Below are 20,701 nucleotides of genomic sequence, written 5' to 3' on the forward strand. Positions count from 1 at the left end.
ATACATTTGTATGCCAGTACAGGTTACTTTAGATGGAGAGGGACATGAAACAAGGGTCTCAGACTGCATTTGAACAAGGGACATTACAGTTCATGGTCAGCACCTTAAACCCCTAAAGGGACGACTCTGGTAACGACAAATCGCCAGAATAATTGTTGGCATTGCCTGGTTCTTAAACCACAAATATACATTTGTACGTTTAATATGTTAAATTTGATTCGTATGTAGCAGATGAGTTAAAGTACTTGTTTTGTTTAAACCCAAAAACCGACCAGAAACGCCTGACATCTCTTTAAAAATGCCCTGTTTTATTGCCACAAACATGGTTTGAGATGCCTGATGTCTTATTAAAAATACCTGGTTTTGGGGCGCCAGGTGGCTCAGTGGGTAGAGTGGGTGCCCCATGTACAAAGGCAATGTCCTTGTTGCAGTGGCTGCGAGTTTGCTTCCGGCTCGTGGCCCTTTGCTGCGTTATCCCCTCTCTCTTGCCCCTTTCAAGCGCACATCCTTTCCTATCAAATAAAGGCAAAATGACAATAAATATTGATAGTTATAAAAAAAATTAAAATTGGTTTTGTCACCACAAACACGGTTGGAAATACCTTAACTTCTGGCTTAAAATATCCAGTTTTGCACACGAAAACAGTTGGAGAGGTCCCAGCATCTGGTTAAAAATATCTGGTTTTGTTGCCACAATCAAAGCTGTAAATGTCCTGATGTCTCGTTAAAAATCTGGTTTTGTCACCATGACCATGGTTGGAAAGGTCCTGACGTCTTGTTAAAAATGCCCAGTTTTGTCACCACAAACATGGCTAGAAATTTCTCAACATCCCGTACCCGGTTTTGTCGTTGTTGGTCTCGAAACAGCGGTCTGCAGAACTCATCTAATATACATTTAATCTAAACTACGTTAAGTGAGTAGTGTAAATGTAACACATGTAACATATCCGTGGTTTGCTGAAACACATGATACCGGCATTTTATTCTGGCTACTGGCGACTCTACTAAAATTTTCATTTAAAAAAAATAGCAATAAAATTAAGTTGTCATGTTGATATCATCAAAAACACTTAAAACATTATTCGAATACTTTCCTGCCATGTTTAAACTGATTCTCTGTGCATTGAACAACAAAATATAATTTGCAGGTACTGTTTTTAAAGCTCATGTCTTTCTGTTCATCCTCTAAGTGAATGACATCATCGTCCCTCCCCACATCACTTTCTCCCTCACTTTCTCTCTGCCCCTTCCTCCCGCACAGTTTTCCATGGGTCAATTACAATTAGTGTTTTTACCAAACACTTATGCAATTTAAAACCACACAGGGTGCAGATTAAGATTATCCTCCTGTGTTTTATAAATAAATGCACAGGGGGTTTGATATCCGAATGTTTACATGCTGATGTTGTTGGATTCTGCTGACTGTTGTGGCTGCTGCAGTATGATGCTCCTTGACCTCGATCATCTCCAATCTGATCCTTATTTCCATAGAATGACAAAGCTCATGACATCATAGGTCACTTCTTGGGTGGCTTGACTGAGATTAAATCAGATTAAGTATTAGTAAACACACACTGTCGCTCTGTCTCTCTCGCTGTCTCTCCCACACACACACACAAACACACACGCACTAATCTGGCTGCATGGTCACTGGTTACTTTGTCTCTCGATCGTTCTCTCTTCGTCTGTCTGTCTGTCTGTCTGTCTGGCCTTCAAATTCATATTCAAATTAGCTTTATTGGCATTTATTGACCAAACCCTGTTCGATAAGGCTCTCAGTGTCTCTGACTGACAAACACACACACACGGACAAAAACACATTCATAAAACCCGTCATAAAATGTTAACATCAGTTTCTACAATAATACCTTTTCTTTGTAGAATTATTTTATTACATTTTATTCATTATTCACAGTCAAATCCAACTTTTAAAAAATCATTGTTACAGAACTGTAGCCTGACATTTAAAAGTGCAAAACAGCACAAATAAGAGGTTAATAAATGGATAGAAAAATTGTATATTATAAAACAAAATTTGCTCACAAATATATGAAGTTAGATTGATCTGAAAATGATATTTTCTTATTTTTAAATAAAAAGATAATTATTATTTTCTTTATTGAATTACAAAGTGTTTAACTATTTTTATACAGATTGACTTAAAATGAAAATAAGTCTATTCTTTTTTACTTTACTGAAACTAAATGACAAATAATTCGTGTGTATCAAACATCTAAACTGTAATTTAACATTGATTAATCAGACAGGATGGTGTGACAAGGTCACGCTGGCAGTCCGGAGAGGCGCGTGGGAGTCTTTGATTGGGGACAGATAGCATCGCAACGTGAGCGCGCTCATCCGCCACCTGAGGGCACGCGGACAGTTAACGGGACCGCCAGCAAGGGACAGCTCGCGCGCGGGTCATAATCAGCGTCCTTTTCTTTTTAAATTTAACCGACCGACCATTAAATTCGGTTAAAGGAGAAACTGAGAGTAAACTGACGTCGCTGAATTAACGGGGAGGAAAACAGCCGGTAAGTGCTGAATGAATTTAACTGCGCAAGAAGTTGTCAAAGCACCACTTCTGCTTGGAAATTGATTTTTGTATTTTTATTTCATCGATGTCATGTGGCAGTTGTGTGTGTCCGGAAGCAGCCTGATAACTTGAAGTCCTTATTTAAAGGCAGGTGAACTCGTGCTTTTTAACTGATTAAAAAAAACAAACAAACAAACAAAAAAAAAAAACATCGGACAAAGATGATGCAATTTTAAACATTTATCTAGGTGGCACCTTAGTGACACTGTTGTAATCCTTAATGTTACTAATGATTAAGATCGTAGAGTTGCTTTGAGAATGGAATATAATTCTTTACAAATACAATATTAGTGCTTCTTCACCAAAAAGATGCTCAAACTGTTTTTCTTCCATGCTTAAAATCCATTTTATTTAGGAAATTTCAAGCACTGCATTAGCTTTTGTCTATTTTTTCATTAGCTGGTGCTGTGTGGGACTGGAGGATGAATAAAAAGATGGTGCTGTTAGGGGAACAGTGAACTGTGAGGCTCTGACAGAGGGAGTACTGAGCAGATGAGGTGGCCAGAGAACTTGGTGTGCCCTGATGATTTAGACCTTAATCCTTTTTTGGTTTTGTGAGCTGTGATCTGATAGAAAACACAGCTGTATTTTTAAATAGGTTCATAGTCATGTGGCGTTTCTGAAATGGAGAGACAAAACACAGTAGGCCTACACATGCATCTAGATTTTGAGAGGATGCTTGCAGTTTCTTTACAAAGTGCAGTTTAAATGAAATGGCAAGACAGTGCTGGGTTTTTTCCCCAAGGAGGCACACAGGGTAAAGACCAAAGTACAGGATTATAAAATGACAGCAGTTTCTCCAGATTATTGTCTTGTTAAAGGTGCTCGTGGTTTTATTTTGTAATACTGGTCAACATCTATCTTTGTAAATGTTGATAACATTTAGGGCACCATTATTTAAAAAAAGTTATTTTATCAATGCATTGCATTGAAGGCAGTTAGCAAGTAAATGTTATAGCTAATGATGTGAAATGGTACTCCAGAAATTTTGTGTCGTACTTCCAAAAAAATTAAATCAATAAATAGTCTAAAATCATCAGAGAACCCTAGTGATGAGTCCTAAATAGGGGTTGACAGATTATTGGCCTGGTCGATTATTGGGGCCAATATTTGGCATTTTGCCAATTATCTGTGTAGGCGTTTTATTTTAATGGTAGCCGATAAGATTAGTTAATGAAAAAGTGTGAGTATTACATTCAGTCAATACAAGCTTGAGAGACTTTCACGTTTTGTTCTATGACAAAAAAATGTCAGTAAATACCCCACTCGTGAACTCTGAAGCTTTTATGTGTCTTAAAAATACGGCCGCTATCAAGTGACTAAAGTAGCCAACAGTCGTCATCACGCTGCACCGGACATGGCTTTACAGCCTTGTAGCTGTGGCGTTGCGACCATATTGTAGTTCGTTTTAGCCTAGCAATGGCTTTTCATTTCTGGTGATTACATTTAGGCTTAAGTGGTGGTCATTTGCGAAGATTATCTTGCTAAACAAAATGTGTAAGTATCATACTTTTTTTGCCGCAGTTTATTTTCTGCAGTGATCAGATATCCAATGGAAAAATCCCATAGGTTTTGGACGAGGGAATCAGAGCGACATTAGCCTCTGGGTTGGTCTACAGAAAAACATCATCCCCGGGGTGCTTTATAACGCAAAAGCAGAGATACTTTAAGTCTCTATTATGGGTGAAGCTCCAAAAATCCTGGATCCTACACCTCCCATAATACAACTCGACAGCACATTTTGCTAGATCCGCCCTGCCTGGTAAACACACACTTCTTTCAGACGTCATGCCCCACTTAGTTTGTAGTGTCTTTCTTTATTCCATAAGTAGATTGAAACATATCATAAAGAAACTGCAAAGTGCAATTTTTTTTTTTCCCTGTTAAGCCACTTTAATTTATGATTTTGAAAAGAGGAAAGATTTTTAATATAGTTTATTATGATATGTCCTTTTGTGATGCAGTATTTTACATTTAGACTGCAGTGTGTGGCGTCCTTATACTCCATACGTTTTACAGTAACTGCTCTGATGTTTGCATGTGGCATTCATTTTTAATTTTTTCAATCCAAGACCATTTGACATTAAAATTATGACACGTTTACATGCCAAGGCTTTCCCTGATAAGCGGGGCAAAAATGCTACAAATCAAACCTAATGTTCAATGCATTTACACAATATTTTGTACATACACACATTTTAAAAATTATTAGCACCAGAAACGTCGTATAGTGTGAGTGCGTCTTGAATCACCTGCGGTGTGATACTACTGTTACCACGGGCAGTTTACAGTACATGTGATGTCAACACCGAAGTGTACCTTGTGATTAACATCCCATGTTTGTACTATATTTTAAAAGAAAATATCTACAAATAGCGTCACTCTGTTGTGCTACTCTTAGGCAGATTGGGTTAAAGCTGTTGCAGTCATATGTCGTAGATGTGTGCAGTGGTGTGGCGAGATCTCTGGGGAGTGGTGAGCTTGCAGTAAAAGAGTGCACCATGATTTTTTTTTCGTCCCACAAGTTGATTATAAATACAAAACTTCATTCAGTACATACTAATACAACAGATAAATTGCTGATGCAAGGTGAGGCTGGAGCCCTGTAGTCATGCATCATGTTGAAATTACCTTTTGTAAAAAGATGTTTCTTTATGATAACATCTGGACAAAAACTTTCTGTGACAGTGAACTTCATTTACTGTGTGAAGACTGAATGAGTTTATGCAAGTATTTCCAAAATATGTAATAGTTGAGATGTAAGAAGAGAGCTGTAAAATGTCACGAAGATGGGTGTAATTTAAATAATCAAATTATTCTTGATTGCATACTTCTCTCTTTTCTGAGAATTTTCTTAATTAGAAAGGAGCTGTGCAGCGTTTTAACCAGCACATTGCAACCTGCACCATCTTAACTCAGCAGATTAACATTTAGTCGTCATCACACAAATGACCTCGATCACTGCACACAGCTGACGGAGGGACGGCAGCGGAAAAGTTTCAATTAGATGGAATAAGGCCTGGTGCCAAGATGACTCCACACTTGTGCTTATTATCAGACGTTTTCATAACAGTGAGTGTGTGCGTGTGTGTGTGTGTGTGTGTGTGGGGGGGGGGGTTGTTCATCAGTGATTTCCAAATGCTTTTCCTCCTCAGAGCGCACAGTATTTAAAGGAGTACTTAAACCAGAAAATGATCATTTGTATATCATTTGGAGTGAATTGGAGTAAAGGTTGGTTTGCATTTAACAACAGCAAAACTACATTTAAACATTTGTTTGCAAACTCTCACACGCAAGTCGTGCAGTATAATCCAAGACTCATTTATCCAGTGATTTTCTCAGCACCTCACAAATGCATACGCTTTCACATAAAAAGTTAAAAGAAAAACTTAAAATACTTTGACATTTGAGATTAGCATGCCTGGGCAGGTGCATATGTTTTAGCTTGTATTTCACTGAGCAGAGTTCAAACACGTGCACCTGTCCAGGTGCGTTGCTCGTCTGTGCGTGAGGTTGTGTATGTGTACGTGTTTTAAATACTAAGTGGGGGCACCAAAAGCTGTCATAAGCCCTTTTACACAGAGATCATGCTATAGAGTTTCAATGAAGTTCCTTCTTATGCCACTGTGGTATTTTTACACTGAACCAAACACTAGCAGCATCATGCTGCTTCAGTGTATGATTCAAGACAGCATGCCAGCTTACCAGGTGACAACAGCTTAGGTTTTTGCTGGGACATATAACAGAAACGTCAGCAACACTTTTAAAACAATTACAATGGCATAATTGACATTTTGCCATATCTGTTATATTGCAACTGAACTCATCCTCTGTTCGAAATGTAAATAGCTTCCAAATCTCATTGTTAACCCAATTTGTGGACATTTTAGGAAGCTTTTCTTCTTGGAGTTAGCTACTAACTGCTATTAGCTGCTTTTTAAATCTTCTATGGTGGGTCACATGCATCACACATCGTCAAAATGTCACACTGTGCTGAAAATTCCTGTGTTAAAGCAGACTGTGTAAGAGGGGTCACACTTACCTCGAACTTGTGGTAATTTTTTATAGACTTGTATGATTTTTGTCTCCTTCTCTCATTAGACTCATAATAACAATAATAGCCATTAGGAATTCATTGATGCAAAAATGGCTACAAAATGTGCAATAATCACATAAATTCAAATTACAACCATACCACATGAAAATGAATTGGCTCGCGTAGGCCTTTAAGTCAATAAATTGACTGTAGCCTATTCCAATGTTGAATAATGTTGAATAACTATTTCTTATTTCATGGGCTATTTGGTATTTTAGGGGTAATACATATATAATTTTAAAAAATGTCAGTTTCCATAGCAACTGTAGAAGCTTAGAAGCATTCTGGACAGCCCTAAAAATGATTTAACTGCTAAAAAATATATGCAGTTCATAGCAGATGAGCTGAAAATATGCAGAACACCACTGTGCTCCTTTCAACTTCAAACTTTTTGTAAGATGTATAAATATGCATGTGTTTGAAATATGATGAAACACCATCAGGCAAGTGTCACGTAATGTTATGATGTAACATCCATTACTGTTTGTCGCTCTGGGGCTGCCTTCAACCATCAGCTTCAGCTCCTGTAACGTATGAATGATGCCACCAGATCAACGCTTCACTAGAACTGTATTGATCAGATAGGCTATCAGCAAAATGTCACTGGGAATTTGTTTGATATGCACGGCCGTTAAAGCTGTTGCAGTAGGCCCCTTGTGCACATTTCATATTAAAATCTTCCTTGTAAAGTGAAGTTTAATAGAATAACCAAGTCTGGAATGAAAGCGATGTAGAAAATCCAGGTTTGAGACAGAGAGCCATGTGACGCTGTGAGAGAGATCCAGCCTGTGTCCTGGTTTCTAACTACCACTGATCAATAGTATTGATGTCTCCACATTTGCATTGTGGCCTCACAATGTAGAGGGTCACTTTTGAGGATGTCATTTTGTATATTGTATTGGTTAAACGCCCCATCATGAAACCATCCAACCCACTTTAAGGATATGTGAAATTCGCCGTAGAGCAGCATTGTGATGAGAACATAGTTTTACTCAAACTGTTATTTTTAGTACAGGAAATAGGACGGATCACATTTGACATGGGAGGCAAGAAGAGTGACAAAATGAAGAACATATTCAGTGCCTTTTTCAATGAAAGTGCTGAAATCATATTCCCTGCAAATCTAATCTGGCCAGATAACACCTTAATATGGTCAGATAATCTGGGTAGAAAGAGGACAGGGGAGGTGCTGTAGAGAGACAGATACATGGTGAGAGTAGGAATGGGACAATATGAAAAATCCATCCATCCAAGTCACGATTATCCTGCACTAAGTAGCATCAATACACAATTATATTCAGGCAGTTGACAGTATATCTAACTATAAAGCACGGAAAACTGTCTGTCTGTTTCCGTCCGTCCGTCACATACCTTAACAGCCATTCATGCCATCTACTTCATACTTGGTTGGTGGATTGCTGGGGACCCAAGGCTTGTCGAATTTGGTGCAATTTGGATACTTGACATGTTCAGTGTTAATAAACTTTGAATAAAGTGAACGGTGCTCTGTGGCTCTGTGCAGCAGCGGGAGCGGGGCTTCAGGGCTCTCGAGAGAGCGGTCTGTTGGTAGAGCATGCATGTCTCACTATGTGTATTTCACCGTGTTTCTGACAGCGAGCACTGGCGATCTGTGGTATAATTAGTATCTTGAAGATTCATACTAGAGAAACTTTACTCTTTTATTTAAGGCTTTTAAACTACCTTGAAAGGTCTCATAGTGCACCCGTCAGTATCTGTAAATGTTGTATGTCTGTAAATGTGTGCTGTATCACTTTCAAATTTGTCTGGTGTTATTTTGAAAGAATATCCTGGGGCAAGTAAATTGTCATTTTTTTTTCAAAAAATACAGCAAAAAACAGTTTTTTTTTTTCTTTTGAAGTATAATATCATTAGGCTATCATCAGTTAGCAGCCTGTTTACTTTTACAAAATATAGAGTTAAGTGGTTTCAGAGCTGCAATCTACTTACAAATCATTTTTATGAACAGTTAAATTGTGGATAATTTCCTTGATCAGTCGATTGGGGGGAAAAAAAAGCATCAGAGAACTGTGAAAAATACCCATTACCTATTCCGAGTCTAAAATGAGTGATCTGTTTTTGTCGTTTTGTATCACCAACCGTCCAAATTCCAAGTAAAATATGTAGGTAAATACCAAAAACAAAAAAAAATATTTTTGTTTTGTTTTTTGCCTGAGAGATGACTTAAACGATCAAGAATTTTTGCCAGTTTTTCCTGACAATTGACTGAATTAATCAACTAATCATTGCAGCTCCAATATGGCAAATGTGTTCTAAATCACATGTAAAATATACCCAATTCAAAGAATTTTTATTATAGTATTAGTAAGTATTATAACTAATCCATTTGGTTAAAGAACCGTTAAACATGAGAAGTCCCGGCACATTTCAGCCTTTATCATATAAGGCAGGACTGTAGATCAGACGCTGCTCTGGTGGGTCCTGACAGTGTGAAGGAACAACTTCACATGCACAGTTTTCCCAGACACCCCTGCATGTTCATATATGAGAAGATATTTGAGACACCTGCCACCTCACCAGGATAAGGTTAGGCAACACAAGAACACGTGTACTCTCACGTTGCCTGTATACACACACAGACACACGCACACACTTCCGTCATCACCTCCTCCAGCTACTGTCGTCAGTTGTCCAGAGACACCTCAACCCAATCACGGAGATAGCAGAGCTGAGAGCTTGTTCATTTGGTAGTGTTGGCAGGAGCTACAGTAGAGGCCTCAAGGTCAGGACTGCCTCGTCACACATTTGTTCATTAACTGAACTTTGAGCAGCACAAACCTGAAAAAAAAGTCTGTTATTTTGTCCAAATTTTATTTCTGGCTTCAGTTTTAGGTGAAAAAAAAAATGCGGTTCAGATCCCGAGTGGTGGATGATATATATATTAAAATAATATGATGATAATAATTCGATTTAATTTAATATTTTAATTCTCTGACTGTGAACGTTGTGTATTGGCCAGATGTGTTGGTAACAGGCATGTTACTTGTGGAGATGTGCTGCTCAGTGATATGAAAAAAAGGAAAACATTTATTTAAATTTCCTGAATTACCTTATTTTTAAAGTTTCACATGTCTGAAATGTCCCTAAATGATCACTTTAAACTCGCTGAATTGAGTATAAATGTTACATTTATGATACTTTGCTTAAGTATCATAAATGTTTGTTTACCACAGACCTTATTTTTATTCATAATCCAAAATCCAATTGAAGCGTCATTAACTTTCGGTTTGGCCTACAGAAAAACATCAACTCTGTGGCACTCTGTTTAGATTAATATTTAAAAGAATTTTGGTAGTTATTAAGTTATTAAATTCCCCACTGGTTTGCATTTTTTCTACCTTTATAGTATTTGCACAATGCTTAGCTACAGTAACGATAAGGGAATAAGAGATAGGTCTTAGAAAGATGACTTATGAAGTTTTATAGTAATTTTTATGCATAATATCAGTAATTTACTTCCCCAGCCAGCAGCATATAAGCCCATTTATGCATGATGGTCCGTCACATCAAGGGACAATTATGCAGCAGACTGTATGCTAATTGCACTGGTCAAAAGGATGCACAACATTGTTTATTTATTCATCCATGCAGACATGTTATGTCTCAGATCCTAGTGATCAGTCCCAGTTTATTCAAGTGCAACACTTTATTTACAAGTCTGTATTATTTGTACAGTGTGACATTTGTGATTTAGTGCCACATACTGTTTTCACCCAAATCACCCCAAATCCTCTGAATGCCACAACATATCCTACCTGTGTGTGTTCATAGATATTCTTGCCACCTTCTTTAAGGGTATGACTCTTACATAATTCCTCAGGGGATTAGCAGAACCAAAGTCACGAGCGCAGCTGTAATCCACAGCATATCGCCATCTCCACAGCAAGACCACACTACCTCTTGTCCCCCAATCAACCCACAGTCTCTGTTTACCGCAGTCCTTCATCTGAGCTACAATCCCAGTCTCAACCTTTTGCCCAAGAAAATCCCCTCCAATTCTTCCAGTCTATTGGCTTTAATCCACGATTGCTTGTTTATCAAAGATTACTCAGCCTGTACCACTTTGTTTCCTGACCCAAAATGAGTGCTCTGCAGTTCAATCCTTTTTGGTAACTCACCAGTCCTCCCTTAAAAGTTTTATATCAACCAATGCATAAAAATAATTGTATATATGTTTTCATATGTGTATTAAAATGGTGTTTATTCATATTCTATTTTCTTTAGCTGCAACTAGCAATTACACATACTTCTATTGGAAAATAAGATTTCAAGTTTCAATTATAGTGATAAAAATGTTTGTTCTTCCAAAAAAGAAACAACCACTGTTTTCATGCGTTTAAGGGTCACTGTAACTCATAATACTAATAATTCTGTAATACTGTGATACAGTGAAAATGCAAGATTTTTTGAGATTGTTGTCATACCATGACACTCACACTATTTCAACCCTAGTTGACCCTTTGGTGGCCACAGTTTTGTCCCTAGGATGCAAAGAAATTTGTCATTAAGGTCAAGTGTTTGTGTTCGTATCAGCTGGCTAAGGGGGTGTAGCAGTTGGCGTGTTTCTGGGCTTGTTTGTTTGGATGCATGAATGTGTGGTGGATGCATGTCTATACATGGTCTCACCTATTTCAAATGAATGTTTTTTTCCCTAAAGGTATAGGAATTATTTTGTAAGAAGATATAAATGAAAAATGACTAAATATTTCTCTCTGCTTCTCTTCACAGGCTCTGTAATTCCTCGGGTACATCTGGGTGACGTTTTCCCCGAGGTCATGACTAAGTTTGACTCTTCAAGTTAAGACTGTCTAAAGGAAAACCTCCACAATACCGGTATTTGACTTATAAAAAAATCTTTTAACAACTCTGGGGCTGCATGAGACATCCAAAGAGGTACACCACAAACGGTAGGTTTCAATCACCATACATTTAGATATTTATCATATACAGCATACTTAAGATTTGAATTGATATTAAATGTGAACATATGCAATTATTTTAAGGGCAACGGGTTTTGTTGAGACAAGCACAGTTTTGTAATGTATACCTTACCCTTCTCTTTTTGTTTTTCTGATTTCTTTTCAAGACTGGCAGTGTCTTAAAAAAGAAGGTCCTACAGCAAAGGGATGCAAAACAGACATATGACATCTCAGTAAAGAGAACTGAAAAACCAGCAGACTCTTTCACTCAATTTTCTCCCAAAAACTCAATGAACATGTGTCATGAAAGGAGGTCAACACATGAATGAAGATGAACCCTTACGTCACATCACACTTCAGGCGGGATCTCTTTCCCCATTTCCATTTGTTGTAGACTTTTGTCAACCCTGATGTTACAGGTTGATTGAAATGGCTTTCATTTTTGTACAGGTGTAGCAGTAGCTCTTGTTTATTATTTTTCAGTCCTCTTTGTACTCACCACAGCTTAGATTTACGGTTGAGGGTTTGATTTTGTCTAATGTTTCAAAGAGGATGTGGATACTCTGTATACATGAGGATTCAGTGGTAGAATTTTGGAGTAATGGTTGGGCAAGGTAAATACTGACTGTACGAGCATACTTTTCATTTCGACATATTTTGCACATTTCTTTTTTTGCTTTATTTAAACCTTTGTCATTTTTTGCATGTTGTTGTATCTGGATATGATAATACTTTGTTTTGTTTGTGTAAACTCTGATGTTCAGGTAGCCCGTTGTGATCTGGTTCAAACAGACATGATGAGTAAGGGACTACAGTCCACAAACCCAGGAGAACTCAGAGCCACGTAGTGCTCAGCACTTCTCAGCTCTTCTCCCTCTGATCTATCTTCTTTGGCACGCCACCTCCAAGAAATATAGAGCACTTTCTCAGGTGACCTGTGTACTTACCTTTTCCCTCCATATAAATCTTCCAATTTAAGCAAAAAACAAAATAGTGTTGGAGATAGATCGAAGTAAACTCTGTTTTTTTTGCTCTTCTTCCTATCTTTTGTCAGGCTTAAGAGCTTTCTCAGCTGTAATGCTAAGCTGTAATGACGTGTGTCTTCTCTGAGAGACTAGCTGTTGCAGGTGACTGCTAACAGTCGTGTAGTTCAGGTCAGTATTATTCCCAAAACAGCCGGTAAAACAAGTCTTCACCAAATTGACAATGGCCATCAAACAGATGTGCAGACCTTTAGAAAGACAATGTGAAGTTGTTAAAGCAGTGACATGATCAAATAGGAAATGGCAAACAAAACATGGGTCTTTCAGTTGGGACCCTCTTGTTGGGCAAAGGCGACATTTCCTTGACAACTGCAGTTTAACACTTTATTGTGTGTGTGCTATATTTCAGCTTTATTTAAGAGATACTGGCTCAGAATTATGAATGATGAATAATGAAAGGTAGTGCTTGATTCACTGAAAGTTCTGTGCTCTTTGTTTCTTCATGCCCATACCAAGGGGTTGTGAAACTGGAGAGAAGTTTGATCGTAAGAATTGGCATGTTTTTATTTCTTTTTATTGCATGTTAGAAATGTTTTTATCATATCGCCCCATTTTGAGTTAATTTGCAGCATTTGTCCATCTTTATCTGCATCTTGTCACAGTATTATAGAAGATACCCTGTGGCGAGCTGTATACCTTTTACATGTTCCCATCTCCATTCTCCTACTGTGTTGCATTTTCAGTGTATAGCTTTTATCAGTTGATGCCTGCTCGAGCTTTCCCTTTTTATTGTTTTGAACTGAACTGAACCAATCCTGCATGCTTATGTCAAGTCTGTTTAGGTCAATCCAGCCTTACCACTCCTTGTCAAAAGGATTGTTGCAAACTTATAGAAATAGACTGCTTGGGCTGCTGCTGATATCTTTCTTTTCAGCTCAACTCATTCACTGAGTGTGACTGAAAGACATTGGTTGTTAATGAATGCACCTGTGGACCTGCTTCAAGAAATCCCATTTTGTTTGCTGAAGGTGCTATCACTCAAAAGATAGACACGACTGGGAAACTTCATTACAAGTTGGGGAAAGTAAGTGACTGATCAGTGGCCTTGGAGGGAATTATCCTCTGGTTATCATTGGTCACTATGGACTTTCAATTATCTCTTCATTAAGCAGGACTGAAGGACTGACTGTGTTGTTAGCACCACACACTTAATTGACTGTGTCTAGGTGCTTAATTGCCACATCAGCAATCAAATCAAGGCACACGAAGGAATACAGACTCATTGTACACTATAAGAGAGGAGGCTTTGTAGTGCATGATGGGAGCGGCACGTGTGAAACGCCGTTTCAGTGCTGTGGTGGATGGGCCAGTGGAGGAGGAAGAGGTCATGAGGCTGGCACAGAGTGCTGCAGACACGGCTAGGGCAGGGGGGAGTCCAACGGGGTCAGGGACCCCAACCAGCCCCTCTCCGACCCATGCCCTGAACGGCAAACCTCTACCTCTCCAGAGCAACACCAACAATGCACGGAGGCAGAGCGCCATTGGAGAGTCAGTTGGGGGAGACGCAGGAGAAGGCGGGGTGAGAGCAGGAGGAATGTGCTCAGGACTAAGAGGCAGTAGTGTGGGAGGAAGAGGAAAAGGCCGCTCTTCAGACCAGGATTCACTCTCTTCCCCCTCCACTACCAACCGCCGGCGCACCAGGCGCTCAAGCCGCCGGCCCCGACAACGCTTTGTGGGCAAGGACGGACGCTGCAACGTCACCTTCGTCAACATGAGCGAGAGGGGCCAGCGCTACCTTAGTGACCTCTTCACCACATGTGTGGACATCCGCTGGCGCTGGATGCTGGTCATCTTCACCCTCTCCTTCCTTCTCTCCTGGCTGCTCTTTGGATTTGCCTTCTGGCTCATTGCCTCCTTGCATGGGGACCTTTCAATTCGGCTTCCTCCCAGCTCAGGTTCCTCTCCGGGATCAGGAGAGGGCGAGTCTGGAGGAGAGTCTGATAGAGAGGCAGTGGTTGAGGAGCCGTGCTTCCTCCAGGTGAACAGCTTCATGGCGGCCTTTCTATTCTCCTTGGAGACGCAGACATCTATCGGTTACGGCTTTAGAAGCGTGACTGAAGAGTGTCCCCTGGCGGTGTTGGCGGTCGTTTTGCAGTGCATTGTGGGCTGCATTATTGACGCCTTCATCATCGGGGCAGTTATGGCAAAGATTGCTAAGCCCAAGAAGCGCAACGAGACGCTGGTGTTCTCCGACACGGCCGTGGTGGCGCTGAGGGACGGGAAACTCTGCATGATGTGGAGGGTCGGAAACCTACGCAAGAGCCACCTGGTAGAGGCACATGTTCGAGCACAACTACTGAAGGTATGTGGAGGGAGATGGATGGGCTGGAAGTTTAGCAATGATTAAAGAGAAAAGCCTTTCCATTTTTGAGGAAAAGGTCAAAGAGGTGAATTGGAGATGGTAAAACAGACAGCAAAAAGTAAACAATTCTGTCAAAAAGTAGAGGCTGGTACTGTGAAAGATATCAGTAGAGGAAAAAAAGGTTGCAGTAGAGAGAAAGAGAGAGCGCCGAGACCATCTGGCCTGTATCCTGTGGACCGTAGTTAATGAGAGCTTGTTTTATTTTCCCTCTGGGGTTAGGAAGATTTACCATGGATTAACTTGCCCACAATTCTTTAACTGAGAACCATTGTCCTTCGTCATCTCAATTTCCCTTACGTGTGCTAGATGTGGGTTAGCTGATTGTAGTGTATGTATACTTATGTTTACCTTACTGTCTGACCTTAAGTGGATAGTTTTAAACATGTTTCCTAGTTTTGGAAATGTTTTGTCATCATCAGTGCTATGTGTGTATATGTGTGTGAATGCTGCCAGCATGTTGTGTGAATGCTGCCAGGGTTTTCCGGAGGGTCAAAATCTGTGGAACATTGGGGCTACAGGATAGACAATTTGATCTCGCTTAATATCATGACCATATCAAAGTTCAGACCGGGCAGAAGGGATTATGTTTGCGAGGATCAAAGAAATACAATTCTCAATGCTGTGACTGAATATTGTTCCATAGCAAGGGTTGGGTAAGTGATAAGCCTATGCATGGGTGGTATGACTAAAGACTCGATAGTCCAATTTATATGAATATAATAACCAAACACTAAGCTTTTGGATCACAGCAAAAAATGTAATTTCTACAGATTACTTCAGGAAATGGTGTCAAGTATATTTATACTTAATTTTTTACAACATGCAAGGTGTGGATGAATGCCTTCTCTATATACCAATGTGTTGCATTTTATAGCCAGAATTACATTTTGATTTTACTTTATCATGTCAAACCTGCCTTTGGCTGATGTTGGTTTTGTATTGGAAATCGTTTCTAGTCTCCATTTCATATTTCCCAAACGTGTAAAATCAATTTTGCAACATCTGATGTGGAAATTTTTATGTGTCAAATAGTGACTTAATTTTACTCTCCATTCCCAACTTCAGCCAAGGGTGACAGAAGAGGGAGAATTCCTCCCCCTGGACAATATAGACATCAACGTGGGTTTTGACACTGGCACCGACCGCATCTTCTTGGTCTCGCCAGTGACGATCGTCCACGAAATCAATGACGAGTCACCCTTCTTCGAGATCGATCAAAAGACCCTGGAGAATGACTCTGAATTGGAGGTGGTGGTCATACTTGAGGGCATGGTGGAGGCCACAGCCATGACCACACAGTGCCGGAGCTCGTATCTGGCTTCTGAGATCCTCTGGGGACACCGATTCGAACCAGTGCTCTTTGAGAGGAAAGACTGCTACCAGGTAAGAAAAGAAGGATGGAGACATATCTAAGTGGTATCCATTACTTAACTATAGTTTAGAGGGGTGCATATATTTAGTGTTTTCAGCCCCGGTAGCGTCATGGCTTCAGGAATGTGGCAATGTTGCATGGTTGATCCACTACGACTTTGGTCCAAAATGAAATATCTGTATTAGATGGATTAGCACAGACATTTATGGTTCCCAGATGATGATAATTTGTCATCTTGCACCATGAACAGATCAAAAATTTAATATGTACAGTAATTTTGATTATGACCAGACATAAAAACACAACTGACATTCCCATCAGCCTCAGCTGTACTATGTGTTTAGTAGTAATTAGCAAATGTGAGCATGGTAACACACTACACAAAGATGGTAAACATAGTATAAAGTCTCAGTAAAACGGAAGTTAGAGCGTCTTTATAATCCGTACTGACATATTTCCCAGTGAAAAGGAATGTTTGATTGGTTTACAGTTACAAGCTGGATTTAAATTAAATCCTTTGCATTTGATTGGACCACTAAAAGTGGGCAGATTTGGAGTTTAGTAGATCTAAAGCAGACTGCTGTTGCCACACATACTTTCCTCAGGGGGGAGGAAGAGGACAAGATGAATTAATAAATGAAACAGATTAATGAATAAACGAATTAGACCTCAGCAACATGTTTTGGAAATAATACAGGTTTTATTGTTGAAAAGTGGGCGAGTCATAGTACTGAGGATCCAATGGTGTAACGCTGATGGGATAGTAGTTTGTGTAAGGGGAGAGAGCAACGAAGTCCAACATATGCTGAATGTAACATTAATGTTAGTTGTTGAAGCATTGTTAAATGCCTCACACATAATCCTTACATGTCACTGATACCACTCTCCTCAAGAGAATAATTTTTAGCCATCAAGCCTGTTACCACAGTTTTTTTGGGGAGATGAAGACACACTGACCTGCCATGCTGTGGCTTGCTAGCTGACTTAATCTAATATGACAAAAAATTGTGTGTGTAATATTTTCGGCATATATTGTTAAATAGGTGCACAAAAATGTCCAGGGATGTGATCTAGGAGGGTTAAGTAGGCATTTTTCATTTAATCATGACTTCAACCTGCTAAAGACATCATTATTTTAGCATTGTTATTGTGAGTATCTCAGCATGCTGATGGCAGGATTTATGTAGCTATACGCATATACGACCTCAGACTCAGAGTGGTTATAGACTCTTGTCTTTGTTACCTTACAATGTGTATTGAAAAAGTATTCATTTTCCCCTTTTTTCCAGGTGGACTATTCATTCTTCCATCGGACATATGAAATCCCAAACACGCCCTCATGCAGTGCTAAAGAGCTGGCTGAGCAGAAGTACATTCAAAGCTCACGCTCATCATTCTGCTATGAGAACGAAGTCGCTCTGCAGCTCGTCTCCCCTGATGATGAGCCTGACCAGGACCCTGAGTGTCCCTCCCCACCAACCCGAAGGCAATCCCTGGCAGAACATCTCCACTACAACTGAACCTGTGGGATAGGGTGCCTTACGGGAAAAGAGACAGGAAGTAGACCCAGATGTTTAGAGAAAGAACAGGCAAAAACAGAGGGTAAGACAGGTAGGAATGGGCAGACCGCAGACAGGATTAAAGGTAGATAAGGCCAGAGTCAGATAAAGGATAGAAAAATACGTTATTAACAGTGATTTGACAGGAAGTCCAGAATAGGAGCAAGTCATGAGATTAAATGGAACTTCATAAAGTTTGCAAGATTTAGATAGATAGTACTGTGTTGTAGATTGCACAGACAAATGAAAAAAGGACAGATTAAGAGACAGTGGGAGGTTCTGGGCCTTCCTTTGGGGAGAGGAGTTTCTGCACTGGCTTAGTTGTCTGATTGGTCCTGGCAATCTTTCAGGATCATTGAAAACTTGTCTGCTAAGTCTCACATCTGGCCCGTCACTACCACAACACAGCCATCTGGCTTTAATGCCTGACTGGCAGAACATACAACAGCACCCCATGGTGGCTCTGACATGCAACTGCACCTCCTGCTTTATGACCTGCAGACATTTTTGACCTGCTGTGTTTGAGGTGGCTTCTGTATGAAATGAATGGCACTGTACCCTTTGAGGTACAACTCAGGAATGTATTCCACAATGCTGGTTTATCGTTTTACTGTTTGATTTCGCTATGGTAAGTATGGATAGTGTAGAGAATGTAGTTGAGTTTTAGGCTGGAGCCAAAGCAGAGCAACAGTAACATGGAGAAACGGCTGAAAACTAGCAGCGATTTTGAGCAGTTTCTTTTCCATGTTACGTACTGTATGTTGTTTGTTTTCTGGCTTTTTTTTTTCTATGTGTCATGAAAAAAAATGTTCAGTGATGTTCAGCATTTGCTTCATTTAATCATTTTGTTTTGCGTTAAATGCCATGTTGTCAGAGGAAACATTGCAGTGTTGGTAATCTTCAAGCTACTGCAGTGATACACAGAAACAGATGATGTTTGTTTGTGTCCAGACTGAGATACAGTCTTTCTTGCACAGCAATCTACAGCATCTTCTCGTGTCCTGTTTTGCTCAAATCAACCATACTGTATTGTTTTGCTTTGTGACATTTGGACTGTAGTACCTAGCAGCTGAACTATGACAAGTGTTTTGGCACTTGGAAGACTCTCGATGGTTCGGACTGAATCCATCCAATCATTGACTCTGTAAATACACAGGAGGCCTGAAGTCACCTCCAGCATCCCTAGAACATAACTGAACTAAGCAGGAGAGGTGTTGTGACGATGGTGATGCAGGCTTGTCGTTTCTGCTTTTCTGAGATTAAAACATCTGCACAAGTGGATGAGGATCGGACCTGAAAACACACCACATTCATAGTCAATTATTCAGTATTTTTGTGCCCATAAAATCATGTGACACCCTACTCTAATGCTAATGTGTTACAGTTGGTTTCTCTCACAGATTGTGAGAACAGTGTAGTGAGTGGTGCCTTCATAACAAACCAGAGATTTTGGCCCTTTATGTTTGAAATGTGCTTAAAGATTATTTTTATTGTGTCTATTTGCAAAATGCTACTTATGCAAGAGTGTGGGGTTTTTTTTCACTTTGACATTTTGCAGGATGTTCTAAGTAGGCAAAAATGTCTTCGCTGTTAATCTGCTCTGAAATGGAGTAGTACCATTATGAACATGCACTGATGACTTTTTAGGCTTTTAGTTGTATTATATTTTAGGCTATGTAATAGTTGCACTTTGTAGTTATATTACAAAGCACTTGGAAAGTTCCTTTTTATTTTAGACCCTGTAATGATTTGCAGTAAATTAGTGATTACAGAAGGTGTTGGTAAAACTGACGCAGCTTCAGGAGTACAGCTTGAAATTAAAGTGTTCAACAATAATCAGTCTGTCCAACGCACATCCTGGGAACTTGTTCTTTGTACTTTGCACTAAAGTAGTATATGGAAACTTATATCACTAATGAAGCTCTACAACAGCACAGTAGTGTTGCTGGATCAGCACATGTTCACCTCAGTACATCAGTCGCAGTATTACACTTCAGTCATTGGAATTTTTTTTTTATGGTTACCTCATGGGGGCTGAGGTGTTGACAACATATTATCTGTTACAATTATTGTTAATGCTGTTTTATGTTTGTGTCCTCCCTTACACTTCTCCTTTGTGGCAACCATGTTCTATTTATAGGCTGCGTGGTGGGTCATGTCGTTCACCCTGCCTCCACTTGTAACTTGAACTCACTGCACCATCACTTTAACTACGATAACATTTTTGAAAACCCCCAGAGAGAAATAGAAAGATTATTTGGTAATTTAACTGGTTTCTTAGGATTCACTTCTCACATTACACATATTTCTAATCATAGATATTTATAATATACATAGTGTAAAATAGTATTCTGTAATACTGCATACATTTTTAATAAATGAGTGAGATGAAAACAATAAAAGCTGTTGATACTGTACCTTCCTAAGGTTATTTTTCTAAAGAGAAAGGGAAAGCTCTGTGCTCCAACACTGAAATGTAATTTCAGAGCTGCCTCAGGCACAGAGCACTTCCAAATGAAACTGAACTTTGTTATAGAGCAAATAAAACACGGGGATTGAATTTCAATTATTGGTTGTCTCTTTATTTGTTCTTGTACTTCCTGAGACAATCCTACTGACCATTTTAAAAATGTCGTACAGATGGTTAGTGTAAGTCATCAGTGCTCTAACAATCTTTTTCTGCATTTACATTGAACTGCTCCTATTAAGATAAAA

The 20,701-nt window shown here is 39.4% G+C and overlaps 1 protein-coding gene and 1 long non-coding RNA gene across 2 annotated transcripts; both read left to right on the plus strand.

The window, feature by feature from the left end:
- Nucleotides 1-2,380: 2,380 nt before the first annotated feature.
- LOC121939700 lies at nt 2,381-11,925 on the plus strand. The gene is made up of 3 exons (XR_006105510.1): nt 2,381-2,534; nt 11,460-11,638; nt 11,818-11,925. It is a non-coding gene; the product is annotated as an uncharacterized LOC121939700 (long non-coding RNA).
- An 81-nt stretch (nt 11,926-12,006) lies between these two features.
- Nucleotides 12,007-20,552, plus strand: LOC121939701 (inward rectifier potassium channel 2-like). Its single transcript, XM_042482681.1, has 3 exons — nt 12,007-14,995; nt 16,121-16,438; nt 17,717-20,552. The coding sequence occupies exons 1-3, from the start codon at nt 13,949-13,951 to the stop codon at nt 17,945-17,947; spliced, it is 1,596 nt and encodes a 531-aa protein (XP_042338615.1). The 5' UTR covers nt 12,007-13,948; the 3' UTR covers nt 17,948-20,552.
- The last annotated feature ends 149 nt before the right edge of the window (nt 20,553-20,701 follow it).

This window comes from Plectropomus leopardus, unplaced genomic scaffold (genome assembly GCF_008729295.1).
Source record: "Plectropomus leopardus isolate mb unplaced genomic scaffold, YSFRI_Pleo_2.0 unplaced_scaffold57, whole genome shotgun sequence".
NCBI lineage: Eukaryota > Metazoa > Chordata > Actinopteri > Perciformes > Serranidae > Plectropomus > Plectropomus leopardus.